Below are 22238 nucleotides of genomic sequence, written 5' to 3' on the forward strand. Positions count from 1 at the left end.
AAGGTTGCTTTCAATGTGTAGGTGAAGAGAAGAGCATGTGTTGTTTATTGAGCATTAATAATAGCCCTAGTAAATAATCATGTGATAGGAACTGACTGTGACTGTTTCTCATGTTTGTATTCATTGTTCCAGGGAGGAGGTTCTGGAGATGTTCCGACACGCCTATGATTCTTACATGGTATGTAACCCTTCCCCACACATTTATGAAAATGCCTGCATCCCCTAAAAAAATATGGCATATGCCAAGCTCTATCCTTAATTTCGATGTTTAATTGGCACATACAGTATAGTCTACCCTTTTTCTACCATTTTACATGTACATAAATAGATGTACAGTGTAGTGTGACATGTATTCATGGAACCAATGGAAGATTCTCATTTCTCAGAGGTAATATACAATTGTATGCCAAATTGATATTTTGTTGTTTTTTTTTGCCATTTGTGTTGTCTCAGAAAATGTGACTCATTTGGGATCCAAATACTAGGTAGTCACTATTTTATGATTCCATTCTTTCCATCTTGAAATTTGTTTGTTTGTTTGTTTGTTTTTACACAATTTTTAATTGATTGATACCATGGCTTACTTGCAGTATGCATGTCAAGGTCTTTGAAGCACAAAATACAGTACATGTATGTACATGTACCATGAATACAAATACAGGGTATAATGCTTACACACGTAGAAAAACATTTTAGCTTTGTGCCCGCTGTGCATTGCAGTCTCAGGTACTGTACACTTCTTGTACAGTCTGTATTTGCAACTTACAATGAAAGCATGCCACTTAAAAAAGAAGGCAAAGTACAGGAAAGCAGAGTTTGCAAAGCAAATTCAGTACTCTGTGTGTGTGTGTGTGTTGTTGGGTTTTTTGTTGCTGTAAGTATGCTAATACTTTTTGAAACAATTTACATTATGTCAGAATAGGACCTCACCTTTATTCCAAGTCTGTGAATTTTTTTCACTACCGAAGATATTTAAAGAGGGCTCATCTCTATTCAAAATGTGTCTATTACCTTTCCTTTGTGCCCTTCTACAATCATCATGTGTTGGTACGTGTGTGTTTGTGTAGACCTACGCCTATCCAGCAGACGAACTGATGCCACTTAGCTGCAAGGGTCGGGTCAGAGGTCGTGAGCCAAACCGTGGAGATGTTGATGATGCACTTGGAAAGTAAGAGAACTTATACAACTTCCATTTTGCAGGAAGCAGGAAAAATACAAAAAGAGGCTCATGTGTTGATTTTGTGTAAAATCAGTTCAAAGATGCAAGCAATCGTTTTTGTCACATTTTAAAAAAAAAACACACAGAAATAACATGTTGAATTTACAAAGATTCAATGCAAGAATACACTTGTAATCTGACATTTTTTGAGCATTCAAAATCAAATGAGACAAGGCAACTCTACTGTATTAAAGTCTACTCTGTGTAAATCGACTTCACATAAAAGCCAAATAATTGGCTAAGTCAATGAAAAAGAAAAAAGTCCCAGTTTACATTCCAAGCCTCAAGGTATGTTTATTTTCTATGCAATGGTTCATGCAGTTGTAGAATATTGCCTAAGTCAATGTGTTTTCCCCAGTCCCGTTACAATCGACTCAATGTGAGGTTGACTTTATTTTTGGCCTTTGCTGGCTGTCAAACTTTGAGAAAAGCCCTGGAATGAAGGTTGTCTGTCAGACAAGACCGAATGTTCATGTGGCTGTTTTCTGTCCTCATCTATGCTTGTATAATGTTGCACACCTTTTGAATTGAATTGGAATTTGAAGTTTTCTACACTGTACATGAACAAGAGAGCAGTGCATGCTTGCGATCAAACTTACTTCAATGTACAGTTAAACTCGCATAAGTCGATCTTCTCGGGACTGAGCAAAACACATCGACTTAGGCGATTTTCGACTTGTGCGTAAGTCGAAAAAAATCGACTTACAGTTTCACCACAGGTACATATACATGTATGTTTAATGTACATGTATGTTGTCTACTCTGGAGCCGAGAGCTGGAGCGGTGTGCCGCAGCACGGGTCGCCCAGCAGGGCCGCGGCTAACTTTGCATGGACAGTGCATTAGTATTGGCACAGGTCCGATTACTTTACACCCTTGTTAAACCTCGGGGAAGTGAATATGAACGATATTTGAGCAGTGATTGATTCCAGTTTACCATACCGTGGCTTGAAATGCGTGTAGAGGTGCAATTCCGATTTACGCGTGCCCGTAACTTTCCCCCTACTTTCCGCTTTGAAAACTCAGCAGCTTCATCCATTATACCACTCCACTGCACAGCGCTGCAAATGTCAAGCTACATGTACACTGCAAGCTCAATACTGCATGTAAATGAACGCATGTGTACTGTACGAACGCTGTACGTACGTAGCGCGACAGCTGACAGGGCTGTACCAGCGGACCTCCAAATACGAAGAGAGTTAAACAATCCCATGCGATCGCTTTGAATTTGATTTTAGATCATTTTTTTTTTTTGGCCACCTCAAACTCATCTGACAAACAAAATAATGATGAGTAATAAATAATGAATAATAAATGACAGTGATTTACTACACAATAAAATCTTATTCGACTTAGGCACAGTGAATTCAATGGTTTTTCCGTGAAAGTGTTCTTGGAATTTCATCGACTTGGGCGAGTATTCGACTTACAAAATTCGACTTGTGAGTGAATTAATACACGTACGTCAATGGGGAAAAATCGGGACTTTTTGAAATCATCGACTTACGCGATTATTCGACATATGCGACGTCGACTTAGGCGAGTTTAACTGTACATGTACTACTGAAGCGACAGCTTTAATCCCCCTCTGAATGATAAAGCAGTGAGAGTAAAGTGCATTGCCCAGGAGCAGAAATCACTGCTGCCATTGGATTCAATCCAGGGAGTTCATGATTTATTGGAGTGGTTATATCCATAAGAGCCACATCACATGTAGCTCCATATCATGATTGGCGTTATTTTCATAGTTTTTAGGAGTTGACTGATATTTGTAAAACCAGCCAAAACGTTGCCTCCCATAAAGCAGTTGCGAGGTACATACGCTGTATCTATCATCTTTGAGGCAGATATTGCTGATTTTGCTGCTTGAAAAAAGGGATGAAACATCTTCCTTCGAACTGTTACTTTGGTTCTCAATTGCAAATTTAATCTCTCACAAAATTATGTAACTTGTCCCTTTTGGCAGAATACATATTAGGCTTGCAAATGGCATGTGCAGTGTCTTGAATATGCAGAGAATTGGTTTCTATTGTGCATATCTCATGTTTATGCATGTCTCATGCTCACCTACCTGCAGCTTCTCCCTGACCCTCATCGACACACTGGACACTCTGGCGGTGCTCGGGATGGTTGGTGAGTTTGAGGATGCGGTGAAGAAGGTCATCGAGGGCGTCAGCTTTGACACAGATGTGGTCGTATCTGTGTTTGAAACCAACATCAGGGTGGTTGGGTAAGTTTGACATGGCCTGTGTGTAATTGTACGGGCAATGTCTTTCATCTTTGTTAACATGTGAGCTACCTCAATCGTAGCTGGTGTGGGGGGGGGGGGGTGTTCTTTCCACCATGCTCCTTCTTTGCTCTGTTTGTAGCCAGCTCCAGATCTACTGAGATTTTGTCCATCTATTCATATGCCTCATACCCCTCTCCTCATCCAATGTCCTATTTTCATTATGACACTCATTTTGAAAACATTGATCCCATAACTCTGTATTATCAGAGTCGGTTCTTCAAATTTTTATTGATCCCTGCATCCTTGAAAGCATCCCAAATCATCCTACCAAGAGTGCCTAGCATCTCTGATCTCAAAGAAGATGTATAGTAGTGAGAGGTATAAAACCGATGAAGCTTGAAAACTAGACGTAAACAACAGGGTAACGTATACAGAAGTGTTTGTGTGGAAATCTATGAATACATACATGTACCAGTATTAATGCACTCTAATGTCTTTCACAGTTATCAACAGACAAAGATGTCCATGAGCTGTGCAGTCACTTTCCATTTAAACTTGTGTCATCCTGATCAGTACACTATGAAAGAATGTCTCTTGGCCCAGCTTGTAGGTCAGTGAATTTCATGTAACATTGGATATGTGTGTCTCTCCCTTCTCCCATACTTTTAAAAACAGAGGTCTCCTTGGGGGCCATGTGGTAGCTAAAGACTTGCAGGAGCAGTATGGCCACCTGGAGTGGTACCAGGACGAACTCCTGCAGATGGCGAAGGAAGTTGGCTACCGCCTCTTGCCGGCCTTCAACACCTCCACGGGGGTGCCGTATCCCAAGGTTCGTAGGGCGGGCATGATGAGATGGTGCTCATTGTAGATAGTTAGCAGCCCTCAGTTGCAAGGTTAACCAAACTGCATGCAATAGCCGACAAAGAAGTACATTCATGACTGGATAACGGTAAAGTAACTACTATGTGTCACAAAGCAAAACTAAGGTTCTGGTATGGGATGAAAACTGTCACTTTAATGTCACTGATGTAGCTGTTTTTTTTTTTTTTTTTTTTTTTTTTTGTCCTTTAGTAGTGTTGTTGCTTTGATTGAATTACAAATCATTATGAGTTATGCCCATGGATGAATATTCGAGTTGCCTTCTATATCAATTCATGGTATTTATCGGTTCAAGTATATGGCATTCAGATTATGAGGAAGGGAAGTGTTATTGCAGCCCAATCATTGTTGGCCAACACATGTGAGTAAAGGATGCCAAAAAAAAAAAAAAAATAGCTTAAGATGCATTATTGGCCTCTTTACACACATGCACTCACACACATGTAGGCTAGTGGTATAGGAACAGATGTGTCTTCACCTAATTCTTGTGTTTTCTGTAGGTTAATCTGAAGCATGGTCTAGGCAAGGGGCGTTCTGAGCGTGACACCTGTACAGCGTGTGCTGGGACCATGCTTCTGGAATTCTCTGCCCTCAGTCGCTTGTCGGGTGACCCCATATTTGAGGTGAGTGCAGTAATGAAAACCGACCCTTGACCTACAATCTGCTACTTTGATGATAAATTTACTGCAGCTCATATTTCTTAGTTGTCCTGTTCAAAATACAATGGTATCTCTTGAGAAGTGTTTGGAAGTAATAACCGGTAATGATTTAACAATAATTACCACTTACAGCATTACTTTTGCATGCAGTGTTTACTTTTGTGGAAACTTTTCTCATATTTTTCCTACCTACAAAAATTGAAATGAGTTATATTGAATGACATCTCGCGATGAATGCATATGTTCCAATGATGATTCAAGAGGTTAAGAATATCATGATGATGGAAACAATATGCTCTTTTGTTGAAAAAGTACAATATTATAGATTTAAAGCCATTTAACCATGAATAGTAATCTCACTTTTGTTAGCAGAATTACCAAGCACTTAGAAAGTAAAGGTTTATTTTAGTCACCAATATGCAGGAAAAGCCAAAAAATAATATGTCATTGAAATTATTATGCATCCACTTTCCCTGTACTTCTGCTGAAACAATTGTTTTACATTTCCTACCTTTATGTCACAAAGTGTCCACTTTGTATTCCCCACCCCCACACTATTCAATGAGGCATTGCTTCATTCAGTTCAGAGTTTAATTGTTTTTTGTGTGCTAAGTTTATTTTTTTTTTATTCATCCATGTTCAATCATGTATATCTACATTATTGAAAGCACTTAATAGATAGTATACTGTGGAAAGCTTACTTTGTATTTCTTCCCATCTTCTCCATGATGACATATCCCCTCTGCCTCCCTCTCCCTCATGTGTGTGCGTGTTTTGCATTGCTTGTGTTGCAGGAGAAGGCACGGAGCGTCATGCAGACCCTTTGGTCGCGTCGGCAGAGGACGAGCAACTTGGTCGGCACGGTGATCAACATACACACAGGGGACTGGGTTCGAAGAGGTGGGTGTTCTATGCCGGCGTAATGGCCCATGTGCAGTGCTGTCAGATTTATCAATGTTTTCTCTGTGAATATGTTGTGATGAGATGTTCAAAATATACCCATTTCTGTTGGATATGTTTCAACTTTTGCAACCCAGTTTGTGGGCATTAATTTTGATGTTGTTATGTCTGGCAAACCCTTGGCAAGCTCTTTGGTTACTCATGAATAACCTGTGCTCTAGAAGGCACACAAATGATTCAATTGTGTTTATGTATTGATCCATTTGGGGACAAATCGCTTTTTAGCTTGAATCTGAAGCCCTTCTGTATGCAAGAAACAAAGTGAAGTGTAGGCTTTGTATGTTGAAGCATAGTTTTAGTTGATCAATATTAAGATTAACATGTTCTATTGATTGCCTGATGAGTGAAAACATGCCTCATGGTTTTACTTGACTTCACAGAGAGCGGAGTTGGTGCTGGCATTGACTCCTACTATGAATACCTCTTAAAGGGATACATCCTTCTTGGTGAGGATTTATACTTGGACAGATTTAATACGGTGAGTGTCAATTTTGTTTGCTAATCTTGATGTGTCAGCAAAGGTTAAAGAGGCATTTCATGTACAATTTTCATGTTTGTTTTTGTTTCTGTGGGTAAAGGGGAAAGTGTTCAAGTTTCAGAATCAAAGCTTTCATTTGTACTTGAATAAGGTATTTATGACAAAAGGCACATACAGTGATTCTTTTTCCTTTTTTTTTGTATGAAAGTTTATGAGGACTGTCGTAATGTTATACATACCAAATATGGGAGTATGTTACATTCTTGCATATTACTGATCATTATGACGTCAAGTTTTATTCATCAATTCTTTGTTCCAAGATGTCTTGCATGGATTTGCCTTTCTTGTTGTCTTTTCTTTTCTTTTCTTTTTTGGCTGTATTCCAAGGAAGACTGAACATGAAACCTTTGACTCAAAAATGTCTGTGATTACAAGTCATGTGAGACAAACTTCACCTGCTTGTGTTATCATGTAGCTAGACAATGTAAATGTTGTGCCTTATGATAGCACAAACACAGTGAACCTGGAGTATGGACAGTTGTCATATACTCTAGAGCAAGACATTTTTGGGGCATAAAATTTTCACAAATTGAAGGGGAAAGCCTGTTTCGCAAAATACCACTGGCATGCAATGCATCTAGTGTAGACAAGAACTGTCATATGAATTTAAGTTTTGCAAATCTTGGCTCTCATGAAATTGCGAAGTTAAAATGTGGGCAAACACTTCTGGTTTTACAGTGTCCACTGTGTTTTGCATACTTTCTATGTCCTTGGCCTCTATCTGTGTGTGGATATGAGTTGCAGGTATACCAGTTTTCAGGTTAAAGCCTGAATCCAGGCCTTGGCTTTATCAAATTCCAAATTCCAGGCCCTTTTATGTATGATCCAGCTTCTTGTAGATGATTTTTGGGTCCTTTTCTTTCATTCTAAAACTGGCATCCCTCTAATTGCCTTGCATGTGCTGCCTTCTCACTCTGACAGCATTATGAAGCAGTGAGGAGGTACATCAGCGATGGACCGCTCCTCATGGACGTTCAGATGCACCGTCCCCACGCCCGGTCCAGGAACTTCATGGATGCACTCTTAGCCTTTTGGCCAGGTCTACAGGTTAGACCAATGTCCCCCCCCCCCCCACAAATATTTAGCAAGTTATGTGTTTGCCTGAACGTGACAGACTTCCACTACCTATTTCAAATGTTTAAGTGCTTATGTCACGTCCAACCTATCCTAAAGTGTTCCCTCAAACATTTGTATGAAGTTCAGAACTGATAATATTAGAACATAGAACACATTCTTTATTTCCTGTGACTTAGTAGCTCCTCTGTTTTCCATGTTTGAATAACCTTCTGAACTTCATAGCCATTCTTGTTGTCCAATTGTCTATCAAATACTCAGACTTTATGAGTGGATTTGTTTGCGCCTGCACATATAAGCAGGAAAGATGGCCATCCCAGGAAATTTGATAAATGGCATCACCTTTGCAATGTAAATTGATAGGTGTTAATGAGATGACTGCATATGACAGATGACGCTGTGGTGAACCTCAGCTGACTGACTGTGCGTCAGAATGTAAATAACTGAAGTTTGCATGTCTGGTGACGTTGGCTCTAGGATGCATTTGTTTGTTCAGGGAGTACAGCAGTGACAGCTGCATTGTGTGGTTACGCACAAGCATGTTGAATACTCCGCAGAGAGTCCATTACAGTGAAAGATGTGAGAAAGTACAAGTACAATGTAAGCTTTGAGTTCATTTCATTATTGAACAGCAATGTGTCTATTGTCATAATGATTAATTTTTGGCCCTTTTAAGCCACCATCCCTGCATTTATATGTTTTTCATTGTCTCACAGGTGCTGTTTGGAGATATAGAGCCAGCAATAGAAACACATGAAATGCTGTATCAAGTTACTCAAAGACACAACTTTCTCCCAGAGGTACCATGATTACTGTGACAGAAAGAGTCTCATATTCCTGTACTATTTTCTTCTTGTTGTTTGTCTACATGCTGTTATTTCTCGAAACTCAGTGTAGATGTTGCCAGCCAGCTTTACCCGACTAAACACTTATTTTCTCATAGATGCAAAACCTTAAACGTGGTGCATAGATTACAACATTGTTCAGCGGGGAATTGTCAGTATAGAGGCTCAGAAAAACAAAAGTACTGTACAACTATTCAAGTGTCATGATAAAAATTCAGACTGTATTCAAATCGCTTTTGTTGAATTATTGTATGTGCAGTGTTTTTCAATGAATTTCAGAAGGGAAAGTAAAATCATCATTTCAGGTTACGTAGTTTGAATCATGTTTTATTTGCTTTTCAATGACATTTGTCAGAATGATGCATGAATTAAGTGTGATTGAGGGGGATTTACAACTGCATACCTCTCACAAATCATCGTAATCAATCAGAAATGTACATCAGGGAATGACAGTGGTCCATGGTTGTAATTCTTTCCACATTGCTCCTCCTTCTCAGGCTTTCACACCTCAGTATGATGTCTACTGGGCCCAGCATCCACTTCGGCCAGAGTTCATTGAGAGCACATACATGCTGTACAAGGTGAGGAACTTGTCTTGAAAATATGCAGAAAAAAAGGTGAAAGCAAGATTACATCCTAGTAAAGCCTCATTAGTAGAACTTCATAATGCAAATGAAATGTATGGGAGATGTTGCTGTGTTGTTATATATCTTTGATTTGATTGTAAATGAGAGAAATGTAGTTGTAGTCAGTCTTAGATTCTTAGTGATCTGATGGATAAACAATTATTGAATGCAAAGTGTGTTACGACTTTGCAGTGTGAATGATTTCTGTCTGTTTGGCCTCACACTGTTAATGACCTTGTCCTGCACCTGTTTCTTTGTATCGATGCAGGCCACAAGTGACCCCTACTACCTGGAGGTTGGAGCCAAGATCATTGATGCGCTCCAGAACCACGCCCGTGTGCACTGCGGATTCGCAGGCATCAAGGATGTGAGGACTGGTAGTCATGAGGACAGGTGAGTGTGGTCCACCTGCTACAATCCTAACTTTGAGCTTCTCTGAATCATTTAGGGAGCTGTTTTGAAAGACAGTGACTTGTACATTTGTACTGCCCATGTGTCCATTGCAGAATCTTCTAAAAGCCCTGGCCTCCCAGATCAATTGGGCTCACAAGTAAAAGTCGGCGTCACATGGAATTGACTCTGCGTGCTCCACACATGTATGCACACATGCAGTCTATAGTTTGCCATCATTACCTTCTGCATGGTTCAACATTAGTGTTGGCCTAGGGCCACTCAAATTTAATGTCAGGTCTTCAAATTTCCAATAAGGCTACCTCTTGGTGACATGATTAGGCAGCTAAATGCAAAATGAATTTTTACATTTCCTTCTTATTTTGGGCCTCTACGTTTCTTTTTCGGGCCACCAAAATTTCAAATTAAAAGATTGTAGTGGCCTGAACAAGTCACTAGAGAAAGCAAGTCAGAGTCGAGTTCTGCTTTATGGATGTATCAGTGCTTTAATTTGTACACACAGATGTGTTATTACAAAAGTAAGTGCTTGAGAAAGAGCGGCACACTAGCAATTACTGTCCATTTCATGATGCATACCCCCCCCCCCCCCCAATCCAATGCCTGGCATTGATCCTGTGGCTATGAAGTATTCACCACCATCTTCTCTCCTGTATCTAGGATGGACTCCTTCGTGCTGGCGGAGACCTTCAAGTACCTGTATCTGCTCTTTGCGGAGCCAGAGGAACTCGTGTTGGATGTTGACAACTACCTCCTGACGACGGAGGCCCACCTCCTCCCTCTCTCCATCTCCAAGATCAGGGGAGAGCAGGCCAACACAACGGCAGACACAAATTCTGTGAGGGCACTGACCTCTGTCTTATGTATAAACCTTTAGTGGTGTCTTCAACTTATGTATAAATCTGTAGTGGTGTCTTATGTATAAACCTCTAGTGATGTCTTATGTCGAAACCTTTAGTGATGTCTTATGCATAAACCTTTAGGGATGTCTTATGTATAAACCTTTAGTGATGTCTTATGTATGAACCTTTAGTGATGTCTTATGTATAAACCTTTAGTGATGTCTTACGTATAAACCTTTAGTGATGTCTTATGTATAAACCCTTCGTGGTGTCTTATGTAGAAACCTTTATTGATGTCTTATGTATGAACCTGTAGTGTGTATATGAGGTGCCCTATCATTGTTGGGAAAACATTTCTTTTATGACAGGGAGGAGTGATATAATTACTATGATAGCAGGGGAAGAATATCTTTAGGTTCTGTTTCTTCCTCTCTTTCTTGCTCTCTCTCTCTCTCTCTCTCTCTCTGCCACTCTCGTTCTCTGTCAGATATATGATTGCCAATTTATTCAGTCATATACATTTCACTTTTTTTCTTTTTCTTTTTTGGCAATAGCTACTCCTCTCTCCCACAGAAAATAGAAGCCATAAAGTGTATCATTGCAATCAAGAAATTACATATGTGGTTGATTAAACAGGATATAAAAAAACTGACGGAAATTTTAGATGCAGATGGGATGTAATAAAATAACAGCGAGATGGATAGATTGATAAGTTTTGTACCTCCCATTTATATGGCAAATTATCATACCATATGGAGGATCAAAAATATGGGGCTATCTTTTTAAGAGACTGCTATGGGATCCAGTTAAGAACAGCAAACCTTTGGCCAATACTGAATGGACTATCTCATTTGCTCACCTTTTACAGTTGAACCTCTTGTATCCGGACAAGTCGGGACCGGGGCTCATCCGGATAAGGGATTTGGCCGGATACGGGAGACTCAATGCTTTATACATGTACATATGCAGACACATGTACTGATGTAGCCCATTGTAGTACCACATGTAGTAATGTGTATACTGCAACCTTTTCATTGTTACATTTGGGGATGTTTGGGGATGTTGAAATGTCTGGAGGTAAGCAATTTGGAAGGAAATTTGATGTAATGTATGTTAATCATGTTGGAAGTAATATGTAATTCATGTGTGTTTGGGTAGGAGTTGTCAAGGAGTTGGGAATCCCCCTTTCCTCCCGTAATTATTTTTTTTTTTTAAATCACGGCGAGATTGCGTCCGTATAATAGAGAGATCCGGATAAAGGGAGGGCGGATAAGAGAGGTTCAACTGTATGTTTACTTTGGAATGTACAATGTTTGTGTGTTTCTCCTATATATAATTTTGATTAGGTGAATGGATAAGTAGATAATAAGATACATTCTCTATTTCTATTTTTTCTGACTTTTATGCCCCTTCACACACAGACTGCCGAAGAAGTGACCACTACGGTCATCGTGGACAGGTCCTGTGCCAACCACAAGTTCCTGTTCCCGGCCGGCAGCACCTACGCCCAAGCCCTGAGAGACCCTCTGAGGAAGGCCAAGGACAGTCAGCCGGGCCAGTGTCCCTCCAGCCCTCAGCCCAGCATGGTGGTGTAAGTGGGAGGAGAGCAGTTATCACAGGATATTACTATGATGATGATGGTGGTGGTGGTGGTGGTGGTGAGGGTGATGGTGGCGGTGGTGGTGGTGAGAGTGAGGGTGATGGTGATGGTAATGGTGGTGGTGGTGGTGAGAGTGGTGGTGGTGGTGAGGGTGGTGGTGGTGGTGGCGAGAGTGGTGATGGTGGTGATAGTGAGGGTGGTGGTGGTGGTGGCGAGAGTGGTGATGGTGGTGGTAGTGAGGGTGGTGGTTATGGTGGTGGTGGTGAGGGTGAGAGTGGCAATGGTGGTGGTAGTGAGGGTGATGGTTGTGGTGGTGGTGGTAGTGGTGGTAGTGAGGGTGGTGGTGATGATAATGGTGGTGGTGGTGGTGGTGGTGGTGGTGGTGATGGTGGTGATGATGATGATCCCAACATGCACGAGACGGGCATGCATACATTTCTCCGTTCAGTGTTTTAACTACACAATCACAAATTCAACCACTTGAAATTGACGGAAACTTCCAATTCATGAAAAATTAGACTCGCTTAATACATGTATATAACATAAACAGTACTTGCCAATAAGGCATGTCATCACAATATTGCAATAAACCTCCCTCAAATCGGTTATTACCCATGCCTCTTATCTCCTCACTTTTATCCAACCCCGGCCAGGTCTGACAGCCAGCGTCTGAAGGCAGCAGAGTTTGTGCCGGGCAACCCAGACCACATGCAGCAGCTGACCCGCATGGGAATCAGACTCATCACCATGAAAGATGGCCGGGTTCAGCTCATGCACACAGCCTCAAATGTAAGAACTACAATGTAGTGGAAGTGGTAGTAGAACAGAGTGGACGTGTGAATGACCAGTTGACCATTACCTATTTGTCAAAGGGCTATATGAGATTCCTTGATAATTGACCTCATGCACGCAGCCTCAAACATAAGACCTACTGACCATTCTCCAGTCCTCCTTGGGGCTAAATAGATCCCTCCCTAGCAGCAAAAAGTGGCAGTAGGACCGAATAGACATGTTAATGACCAATTGACCATTTGCTTTTTTGCCATAGGGCCACATCAGACTCCTTGTTAAGCCGAGTGCTTGTAAAACTGGATAGACACATGAATGACCCGCTTACTATATGTAATTCATTTGTCCAAGGGCTGTTGTGGACTCCTCAATGTTAACAGTGCCAGGAAAACAGAAAGGCCACACCATGTCCTGTTCACTAAAAAATGTTGTTAAACAGGACACAAATCAATGCCAAAATGGAGCATATATGATGGTGGAATAGAGATACAAATGATCATTTGACTTCCATGGTAATATTCCATATTCTTTGGTGAAAACAAGACCAAGCAGAATGTAGATTTAATTGCACCAAGTGTGTTACAAGATAAGGGAATATGTCCCTGTTAAATGTTGTATAAACTGAGAGTGGGTCCTATTTTCTGATCGAATGAGATTGCCAGTTATCGCCATTCATTTGCAATCCCAACACTCTATTCTTTCCAGGCGGTCACTCCGCAAGCTGCGGAACAGGGCGCCCTCTTCATGCAGGAGATGATAGAACTCTCCAAGAGTCAGCAGGCTGAAGGTAATTACTAATTCTCTCTTTTCAAATCCAATTTAATTTCCAATATAACATTTTGTTTGATACAGATAAAAAAAAAATAATACAAAAACATAAATATATGAAACTGTGTGTTTAAAATTATGGTATTCTTGAAAAAGAGAGGCCCATGTAAAAGAAAAGCTCTCCTGTCCCCTGTGAGTGTGGTCCTTCTTTTTATCAGTTATGCCACAGTAATATTTTTCTTCTGAATCTTACAGTTCTTCATCATACTAAAATAACCCAAATTGATAATAAAGATGTCACAGAATTCAGTTGTTCACATCCTGCAGTAGGATGGAGCAGGTACCACAAACTACAATGTTTCAGCAACACTGTAAAGAGTTGCTCGGTGTTTCATGCATAGGGAGACATATAGACCGTATCATAGCAGGTGCTCACAATAATCCCCTGCTTGTGCTGTCATTAAAGGACAAGTTCACCTTCATTAACATAAGGATTGAGAGAATGTAGCAATATTAGTAGAACACATCATTGAAAGTTTGAGGAAAATCGGACAATCCGTTCAAAAATTATGAATTTTTGAAGTTTTTGTGCAGTCACCGCTGGATGAGAAGACTACTGCAGTGTATGATGTCACATGCGTACAACAATATAAGGAAAATATAAAGAGAATTTCACAAAATTTCATCTTTTGAAAAAAGTACACATTCCCTTGACTTGTTACTGACATATGTTATGGGTAATATTATTCCCATTGCCTTTAGAAAGAGGCAAGTCAAGTGCTCTTTTATTATGCGAAAAAAGTGAAAATATGTTGAATTTTCTTTACATTTTCTTTATACTGTTGTACTCTTATGACATCACGAGCCTTATTAGTCTCCTCATCCAGCGGTTGCAACACAAAAATTTTAAAAATTCATAACTTTTGCATCGATTGTCCAATTTTCCTCAAACTTTCACTGATGTGTTGTACTAATATTGCTGCATTCTCTCAATCCTTATGTTAATGAAGGTGAACTTGTCCTTTAAAGCAGGAAGCAGAAAACCTTCTTGACTCCTATGTAAGCTTTGAGTTGAGCCCATAAATCACAGCTAAGCTCAGAGAGGACAACTAGAGGCTATGCAAATATTAGGCATTGGTTTGATTGATTGCTTTACTGATTAGTGCAGCCTCACGGAGCACATTGCTGATGGGCTGAAAGTACACTATCTTTTTCACCTGTCTGTTCCCACAATTGTATCGGTGTGTACACTGTACAAATGTATGTGCAAGAAATGTATTTCATACCTTGTCAATACAGGGGACCAAAGGCATTATGCATTCAGATTATCTGTTCAAACATACATGAATATGTCCATAGGGATGTCTGTGTGTGTGTGTGTCTGCTTGTCTGTTGGTCCATCAATCTTCCCACCCCATATTGTGATTGGAGAAAAACTCTATATTGGATTTTATCAGTACTTGTCAGCAAGATTGGCTGATCAGAATTTGGGCTAAATCCCTTTGCGTCCAAGGTTACAGGTCTTTCAATGCAAATGTCATTTTGCAGTCAGAGGTACAGCCAAGAATGACAAATAGTAACAGGATTTGCCAGGAAGGATTTTTTAAAGGAATCAACAGTTATCTGTGTGAACCATTTTGGCGAATGTCCAAGGCCAAAGTCAAAGGTCAATTTAACAAGAAATGCCACCTCAGCCCTGAATGTCCAGCGATAATATAGTTCCATAGGAAGGAAATACATATGGTTTAGGGCAAAGTTTCTTAAGTGTGTAGGGTCAAAGGTTATCAAGTCTGTTGAAAGTGTGTACATATGCATAAGAAGTGCTGCTGTTGAATGAAGTCACTTACAATGAGATGATGATGAATATGTAGAGATGTCAAAAAATACTACATAACTTTATGAAAAAGACATGATTTTGTTCTTATCAATAAAATCCAGAAATGAACAAAAAATATGTAGAGGTGACTTATATGATGCACTTACTTCGGGCAAACTATTTCTTCCACCACTCATTCCTCTGTCCCTGATTAGTTGCAGAGAATCACCCGAGGGTTGTCCAGGTGATGTCACCCGAGCACTTGAAGAACGTTGTGCTGGCTGCGGGACCCGCCCAGTTTGGCATGGACCTGAATGAGAACTTTGCAGTAAGTGGGAGATTTGCAGGGATGGTTGTCGTGATGATGTCTGTTGCCATGGCAACTCATAGATGGGTTTTGTTCCAAGGACAAGTTTCTTTGTATGGAATTAAATGTTGTTAAACCCCATACATGAGAAAGCCATTGCAAGTGAGACATTGCTTGATTTAATGTTAATATGTTTATTTGTTGTTTTGTTTCACCACCAGAAAGAACTCTCTTTTATTTCACTTGCCTTTTTGCATTTTTTCTTTCATTCTTTGTTTTGATAGGAGACAAAGTTCTTTCTGTCTTCAAAATTGGCAAGAATTAATGTTTGGAATTGAATAGAGTGTAGATTGTGAAAGATGGCCGTCATGATTCATGTTATGAGCACAATTTAATCATCTCAAATCTTCTTAAATTCAATTCAGTGTCAATTTTACAGTGACTCTCAGTTTTGATGACAACATTGTAATTCTATTCTTTCAAGTGTAACACAACTTGGCTAAATGATTCAAGTATCAGGTTCTTTCACGTTTTAGCTACGAATGCAACCCCTGGCAGATAATGACCACAATTCATCTAGTAATAATTATAAACATTTTTCTGTCCCAGGCTGTTGGTGAGTTAGTGGTCGCGGAGCCACTGACCGCCTGCTCGGACATCACCAACGGTCACCTGATGCAGGGAAAGATTGTCATCGTGTCACGAGGAGACTGCATGTTCATTGAGAAGGTGGGGAATCAATCCCTGCTCATCTGTGTAGCTTTTATGTCATCATGATATACTGCAAAACACAATATTTTTGTGGCATGAAATTTTCCCGAATGGGAGTCATCGGCCTTGTTCACAGCGTGAAATTTTCCCCAGGTTGCCTCCAACATTCAGTGCATATAGTGTGGACAAGATCTTCAGCATGCATTTTGATTTCGCGAAACTTGGCTCTCGCGAACTTTTATTCGCGAAATTAAAATGCACGCCAACATTGCTCGTTTTACAGTATGCAAATTTATTCCAAATTACAGAAGTATTAGCTTATCTTTTTCTGAATGACCTTACTTTTTCATACATTTGAAAAAGAAAAACGACATTACTCGCATATGTGTGTAATTTCTTTTGTCTTGCTCCATTCCATTTCATTATGATAATTGATTATGAATTTTTCATTCATTATATTATTTCTCTTCCATTGTTTCATGACATGTTTTGATATTTCAAAACCATCTGATTCTTGAAATTCAAACTTCCCTCCTTGATCCTTACCCTGACCCTTTCCCATTATCTTTTTTTTGTGTTGGCAGTATGCTGAGTCTTATGTTTTCTTATGGCTCAGCCCTAAAGGGAGCTGAAGGCATTATTTTTCAAATTAGTTAAAAAAAAAAAAAAAAAAATCAAATCAATGTAGTATCATTGTCCTATGATAGGAAAACCAGATCTCATGTCTCTGCAAAGACTTAATGCATGATATCAACAGCCAGGTAACTTTCCCTAACTTGAATAATTTCCTACAATGTTCTGCTATTATGGAGAACAACATTTTTCAACATCAAATGCTGTCCTTTCAAGGCATTTTCTAATCAAATTTCAGTAATGCAGTCATTCTCACCAGTGCAATTCAAATGTGATTGCACCAGTTTTCACTGCTCATAAGAACCCAGAAGTAGATTTTCAGGAGACACGTAGTATAACCTCACTCTTGACTTGTCTTCCCCTCCACGACTTTGCCGGCCAGGCGAGGCAACTGGAGCAGCTTGGAGCCCACGGCGGCATCGTCATCGACAACGTGCCGGACACGAGCAGCGACACGGCGGCCATGTTCGCCATGTCTGGGGATGGCACCGACGACGTCAACATCCCCATGGTGTTCCTCTTCACCAAGGAGGGGCGGATCCTGATGGATGCCATCCAGGACCACAAGACCGTCGAGGTCCTCCTACTCGACAAGGCCAAGACTCTGGGTGAGTTTGATCAGCTGACCTGGGGGAATTCCCTTACCCAAATATTACTGTAAAACCGATGATTTTACGGCATGAAATTGTCACAAGTTGCCTCTAACATTCAATGCATATAGTGTAGACAAGAACTTTTGCATGCATTTTAATTTCACGAATCTTGGCTCTCGCGAAATTTGCGAAATTAAAATGCACGCGAACATTCCTCGCTTTACAGTATTGAATACAGCATATATTTAGCAAGTCTAATCTTTCACAACTTGCTGCTTCCTGACAATTCTGTGAGAGGTTAAATTCGCGATTGTGAAGTACGCAGGTACAGTACTGAATGGGAAAATGCATGCATGCACCACACATTCGTGTAGGGATCAGAGTTAAAATTTTCGCATGTTTATAATTTTGTGAATACCACCTTACTCGCAAAAGTTGTGAAAATAAAAACCTTGTGTAATATTCAGAGTTTACAGTAACAGTGTCTTTCCCTAGCCTCTCCATGTGCCTTTCTTTTCATGTGATGATTCATAGATATGATGAAATGCCACAACCTGCAGTTATGTCACATCACAGAATGACTTATGTACTGTGTGCACCATATATTTTGCAGGGCTTCATTTTCATGAATTTCGCTAGTTGGGTGTTATATGCGAATTGAACAACACACAGAAATATTAACTCTAATCCTGACATGAATGCCATGTGCACATGTACACTTCTCCACCCATTGCTGTACTCTTCGACTGTGAATTAAACTCGTGAAATCATCCGGAACTCACTATTCATGACAAATTAAGACTGACAGCATAGATGGCTTTTACAATAGTCCCTACATTCGAGACCTGTGCATTTATTGCAAGTCATTTCTAGGGCATGTATAGGTCTCAAGAGCATAAATGCTATCTTTGTGCCTATTGATTACAACCCATTAGTAATCAGCTCTCTTACCTTGCGTGGGTTCTATGACAACTATCCCCTGGACAATTACCCCGGACCCTTCTCGTGACCCTAAATATAATCCAGATCCTGACCTTAACCAATATCCTAACCCTAATCCCAGTTCCTGAACCTAATCCTATCACTAAATGGTGTTTAGCTTGTCCTGGTACGCTTGTATATAGTTACGAAACAGATGCATACAATATCATTTGTGAGAGGAAGAGTACAGGAACAGTGCATGACGACCCCCTGTGCAGAGATTCTTTTGATTTGAAATTTCTTTTCCGTGTGTCACTACATATGTGTATATATTATCCTCTCTTCCCAGCGGAACTGAATGAAATCTGGGGGCACTATCACACCAGCAATGCCGACAGGCCCCTGCTGCGGGTACGGGCCGAGGTGGAGAAGGTCCAGGTCTCTTCCTGTGAGGATGGAGCCGATGAAGACGACGAGCCAGATTATTCGAGCCAGGACATCGACGGCTATGACGAGGATGGAGATGAAGAGTTTGAATGCCCCGCCCAGAAGCAGCCACCCCTGGGGCAGCCAGTGGATGTCATGGAGCACCATCCAGGATGGCGGGAGAGAGCCCAGGAGGTGTGGACAGAGAGGGGCCAGGCCTCCGACGAGATGCAGAAGGCGATGGAGTTCGCGAAGCAGCTCAAGCAATTTTCCCTCACCAAGAGTGAAATAGAGAAGCTCCTGAACCAGCCAGGAGCTCTCGGCCACGGAGGAAGCTTTGTCGCCGACATGCAGGCCAAAGTGGACGCGCTGATGAAACAGTACCATCAGGTCAACGGAGAAGCAAAGCAGCGCCTCAGGAAGGATGCGTCCACCTTCCTGTCCAGCAGCACTCCACCTCAGCTGCAGGCAGCGTTTGACAACATACTGAAATTATATACAGAGACACCGGACGGTCAGGAGTTTCGTGCAGAAAGGGCGGAGAGCGCTCTGAAGCATGGCATCGACGCGTATGACAACTTCCAGGTGGACCCTAGTGCGCTGTCCGCCCTTGGAGACCTCCCGGAAGGGGTCATGGAGAATATAGTGGAGGAGTACATCAAGATGGAGAGTGTGAGGTTAGGGATGGACAAGGTCAACCCTCTGCATCGAATGCAGGAGCATGAAGAGGTGCAGCAAGCAAACTTAGCTTTCAATTCAAATCAGGACGCCAGTAGGACTAAGTCCATATCGCCTGCCGGAGTAGCAGATGAGCAAAATGTTGGTGAGAGCAAGGAGTCTGACACGAGAACTGCCGCGAGCCATCAGGCGTCTTCAAATGTGGCGGAAGGGGAGCATATACGACAGCCAGCCCCACAGGGGGATACAGAGTCGGGTCCAGAGAGTAAAAGCGCCGTGGATCCCCAGTGGAAGCACAGGCAGGAGATGTTGCAGCAGCGCCGCCAACAGCTGGAGCGGCAGATGGACGCTAATCGCGCTAAGCAGGAGAGGAAAGAGGAGGAGGAGGCAAAGGAAAAACTATGAGTCCAAATCTTTGCTCCCTCCTCCCTCCCCTCTTCCTCTTGTATTCTAATACACATGTGGTAAAGTTCATAAGTCTATCACTCTGAAACTTGACTACAAATTACTAACAGAGTGAAACTTGACTACAAATTACTATTAAACAGAGCAGAACTTGTGTCACAAAGGTGCTGCTGTGCGTCAATGTTTGTGCCCACTGAGTATTGACAACCAAATTTTCTGTGTGATGCTGCCCACTAAGATACGGATAATACTGTACACAGTACAGCAATGGTGTCACATTGCCAGCCATGCCTCCTGTAGAGAAATCAATGCCATGGTGACTAAAAAGGTTCTCCACGATTCTTCCACACACTGTCAGAGAGCCTGTGTATGATATTGACAGTCTTTTCATATTTGTATGAATGAGTAAACGTTTGGCATCAATTGTAAAAAAAAAAAAAAGAAAAAAAAAAAGAAGAGAGAACATGCCTATGAAATCGATGGCAGTATGTGGATGGATCGTTTTGTTTTCGTGGCGGCCAGAGGCTGCTCATGCCCAGCCTTGGGCTGGGGCAAGGCAAGGCCCGTCGCCAGCATCGACTCCTGAGTGTGTGGAACATTGAAGTGTATTCATAGCCAAGCATGTGTATGAAGCATTAGTGCCAAACGGGGTGCATGGTAGCGCACTGCCCCTCCTAGCTTCATCCAGGTATCACTGCTCATCAAGTAGCTTTCTTTTCTTGTTCTTCTAAGAAGGAAGTTGCACTTCCCTGTGAGCAGGGGTAGATATAGTCGCCTGGCTGCATTTTACAGCACTCAGTCCAGGGTACTTACAATATCTCAATCTTGCTGCACAAGTTATCTCATCAAACGGAAAATTAATGCATAATTCATTTGTAGTACAAAAACAAAAACAAGCCTCTTACCTGCAGAAAAGAAAATAAATTGATAATCAAGAGTTCTTCATGTGTTGGTGACTCACAATGTATGATGGCTCAGGTTCCAATATGTGCAAAGGAGAAATGGCATACCTAGGAGTATGTAGAATCTCCAAGAGTTTTGACCTGTTTTCTTATGAAGGAATCTACCAGTGTTCTTGCACATCACCGTGGTAGCTGATGCAGGGGTATTCTCTGAAGGTACATTTCATGCTGTTGAAATGTTCATATGCTTGCTAGTAACGTTATTCACCGAGGTTTAGCCTCGCAAGCTGCAGCAAAATCCAGCAATATTGGTCTTCTTGTGTCCCAGTGGGCCACTTATACCACCCCACCTGATTGGCAGAGTTACTTAAGTTGAGTTACCAAAGATCTACTTGTGGTGCTCGATTGAACTCAGGTCCCATTTGTGGTTTGTGTGGTATGCAGCCTTTTAAGTTGCACAGGGTGTTAGCAGTGCCAGCTATAATGTTAGATCGGCCTTTCGCCGGACAAGAGCAACAGTAACACCAGGACCAGCTGCAATTTCAGTGTGCATCTTAAAGAGCAAGGTAGAAATTTCATAACCTGCAAATCATTCTTGCAATGTGACACTCGTTTCCAGGCATTGAGCTAGTGTAGATGGATCGACTCCTGACTTTAGTGGAGTCTCCACAATGTTAGGATGAGAATGTTTGTGAAGAGTGGGCAAATCCCTCTCAATTCCTGCTTTTGTGAAATGAGATCCGCTAATACCTTTCTGCCTCTCAAGTATAAGACAATTACTTTCTCTTTCAGCATTGCTGGAAATGAGGTTCAATCCCCTTTCTCCGTGCTGAGAAGCAGAGAGTCTTTAATGCTCTCAGGTTGGTCAAGTTAATGCAGATCTTTTTGACTGGCCGAGTGAGTATTCATAGCACTCAGCTTGCTGTGTTGAGACAGATCTCATTTCTTACACGTTATCATTCCATGTATGTAAAGGAGTCTTTGTCAGCGTAAGTTCTGAGATGTAAAAGTGTTCAGATTGCATGAAAGATACATCAAGTTTATGTAGAGTTATGAAAGAATTATGACGGTATATATGAAGTTTTCTTTATCATGCCAGTATTTACCAAGCTGTATTTCCTACTTCAACTGTGGTGAAAGCATTGTAGATGTGTTCTATAGGATTTGTTTTTTTTTTTAGGGGGGAGGGGGCAGGAGAAAGGAGGAGGCATTATTTTTTCTTTCGTTCTTTCTTTCTTTCTGGAAAAAACAAAACACAAACATATATGTTAGGCAGTAGTAGAAGAAAAACTTTATCTCGTACATATCAAAAGAACTTGAAAGTGGCCCCAGTATGTCATTGCTGTAAGATTCTAGGCATGTTTGTTCCCGGCCAGATGTACGTTAAATTGGAACCAGACAACATGCGAT

General features: G+C 41.2%; 1 protein-coding gene across 1 annotated transcript in view; it reads left to right on the forward strand.

Moving 5' to 3' along the window:
* The window catches only part of LOC140240411 (ER degradation-enhancing alpha-mannosidase-like protein 3), a 48410-nt gene extending 26676 nt beyond the window's left edge, over positions 1 to 21734 (forward strand). The window contains exons 2-20 of the mRNA XM_072320178.1: positions 133 to 178; positions 1068 to 1168; positions 3296 to 3448; positions 4124 to 4277; positions 4828 to 4950; positions 5781 to 5886; positions 6327 to 6424; positions 7406 to 7531; positions 8275 to 8358; positions 8901 to 8984; positions 9298 to 9422; positions 10098 to 10275; positions 11701 to 11870; positions 12533 to 12668; positions 13374 to 13455; positions 15468 to 15580; positions 16169 to 16288; positions 17286 to 17511; positions 18767 to 21734. Of these exons, the coding sequence (XP_072176279.1) occupies positions 133 to 178; positions 1068 to 1168; positions 3296 to 3448; positions 4124 to 4277; positions 4828 to 4950; positions 5781 to 5886; positions 6327 to 6424; positions 7406 to 7531; positions 8275 to 8358; positions 8901 to 8984; positions 9298 to 9422; positions 10098 to 10275; positions 11701 to 11870; positions 12533 to 12668; positions 13374 to 13455; positions 15468 to 15580; positions 16169 to 16288; positions 17286 to 17511; positions 18767 to 19926 (3385 nt within the window). The 3' untranslated portion in view covers positions 19927 to 21734. The remainder of the gene's footprint in view (positions 1 to 132; positions 179 to 1067; positions 1169 to 3295; positions 3449 to 4123; positions 4278 to 4827; positions 4951 to 5780; positions 5887 to 6326; positions 6425 to 7405; positions 7532 to 8274; positions 8359 to 8900; positions 8985 to 9297; positions 9423 to 10097; positions 10276 to 11700; positions 11871 to 12532; positions 12669 to 13373; positions 13456 to 15467; positions 15581 to 16168; positions 16289 to 17285; positions 17512 to 18766) is intronic.
* The last annotated feature ends 504 nt before the right edge of the window (positions 21735 to 22238 follow it).

The sequence above is a fragment of the Diadema setosum genome, chromosome 17, assembly GCF_964275005.1.
Source record: "Diadema setosum chromosome 17, eeDiaSeto1, whole genome shotgun sequence".
Lineage (NCBI taxonomy): Eukaryota > Metazoa > Echinodermata > Echinoidea > Diadematoida > Diadematidae > Diadema > Diadema setosum.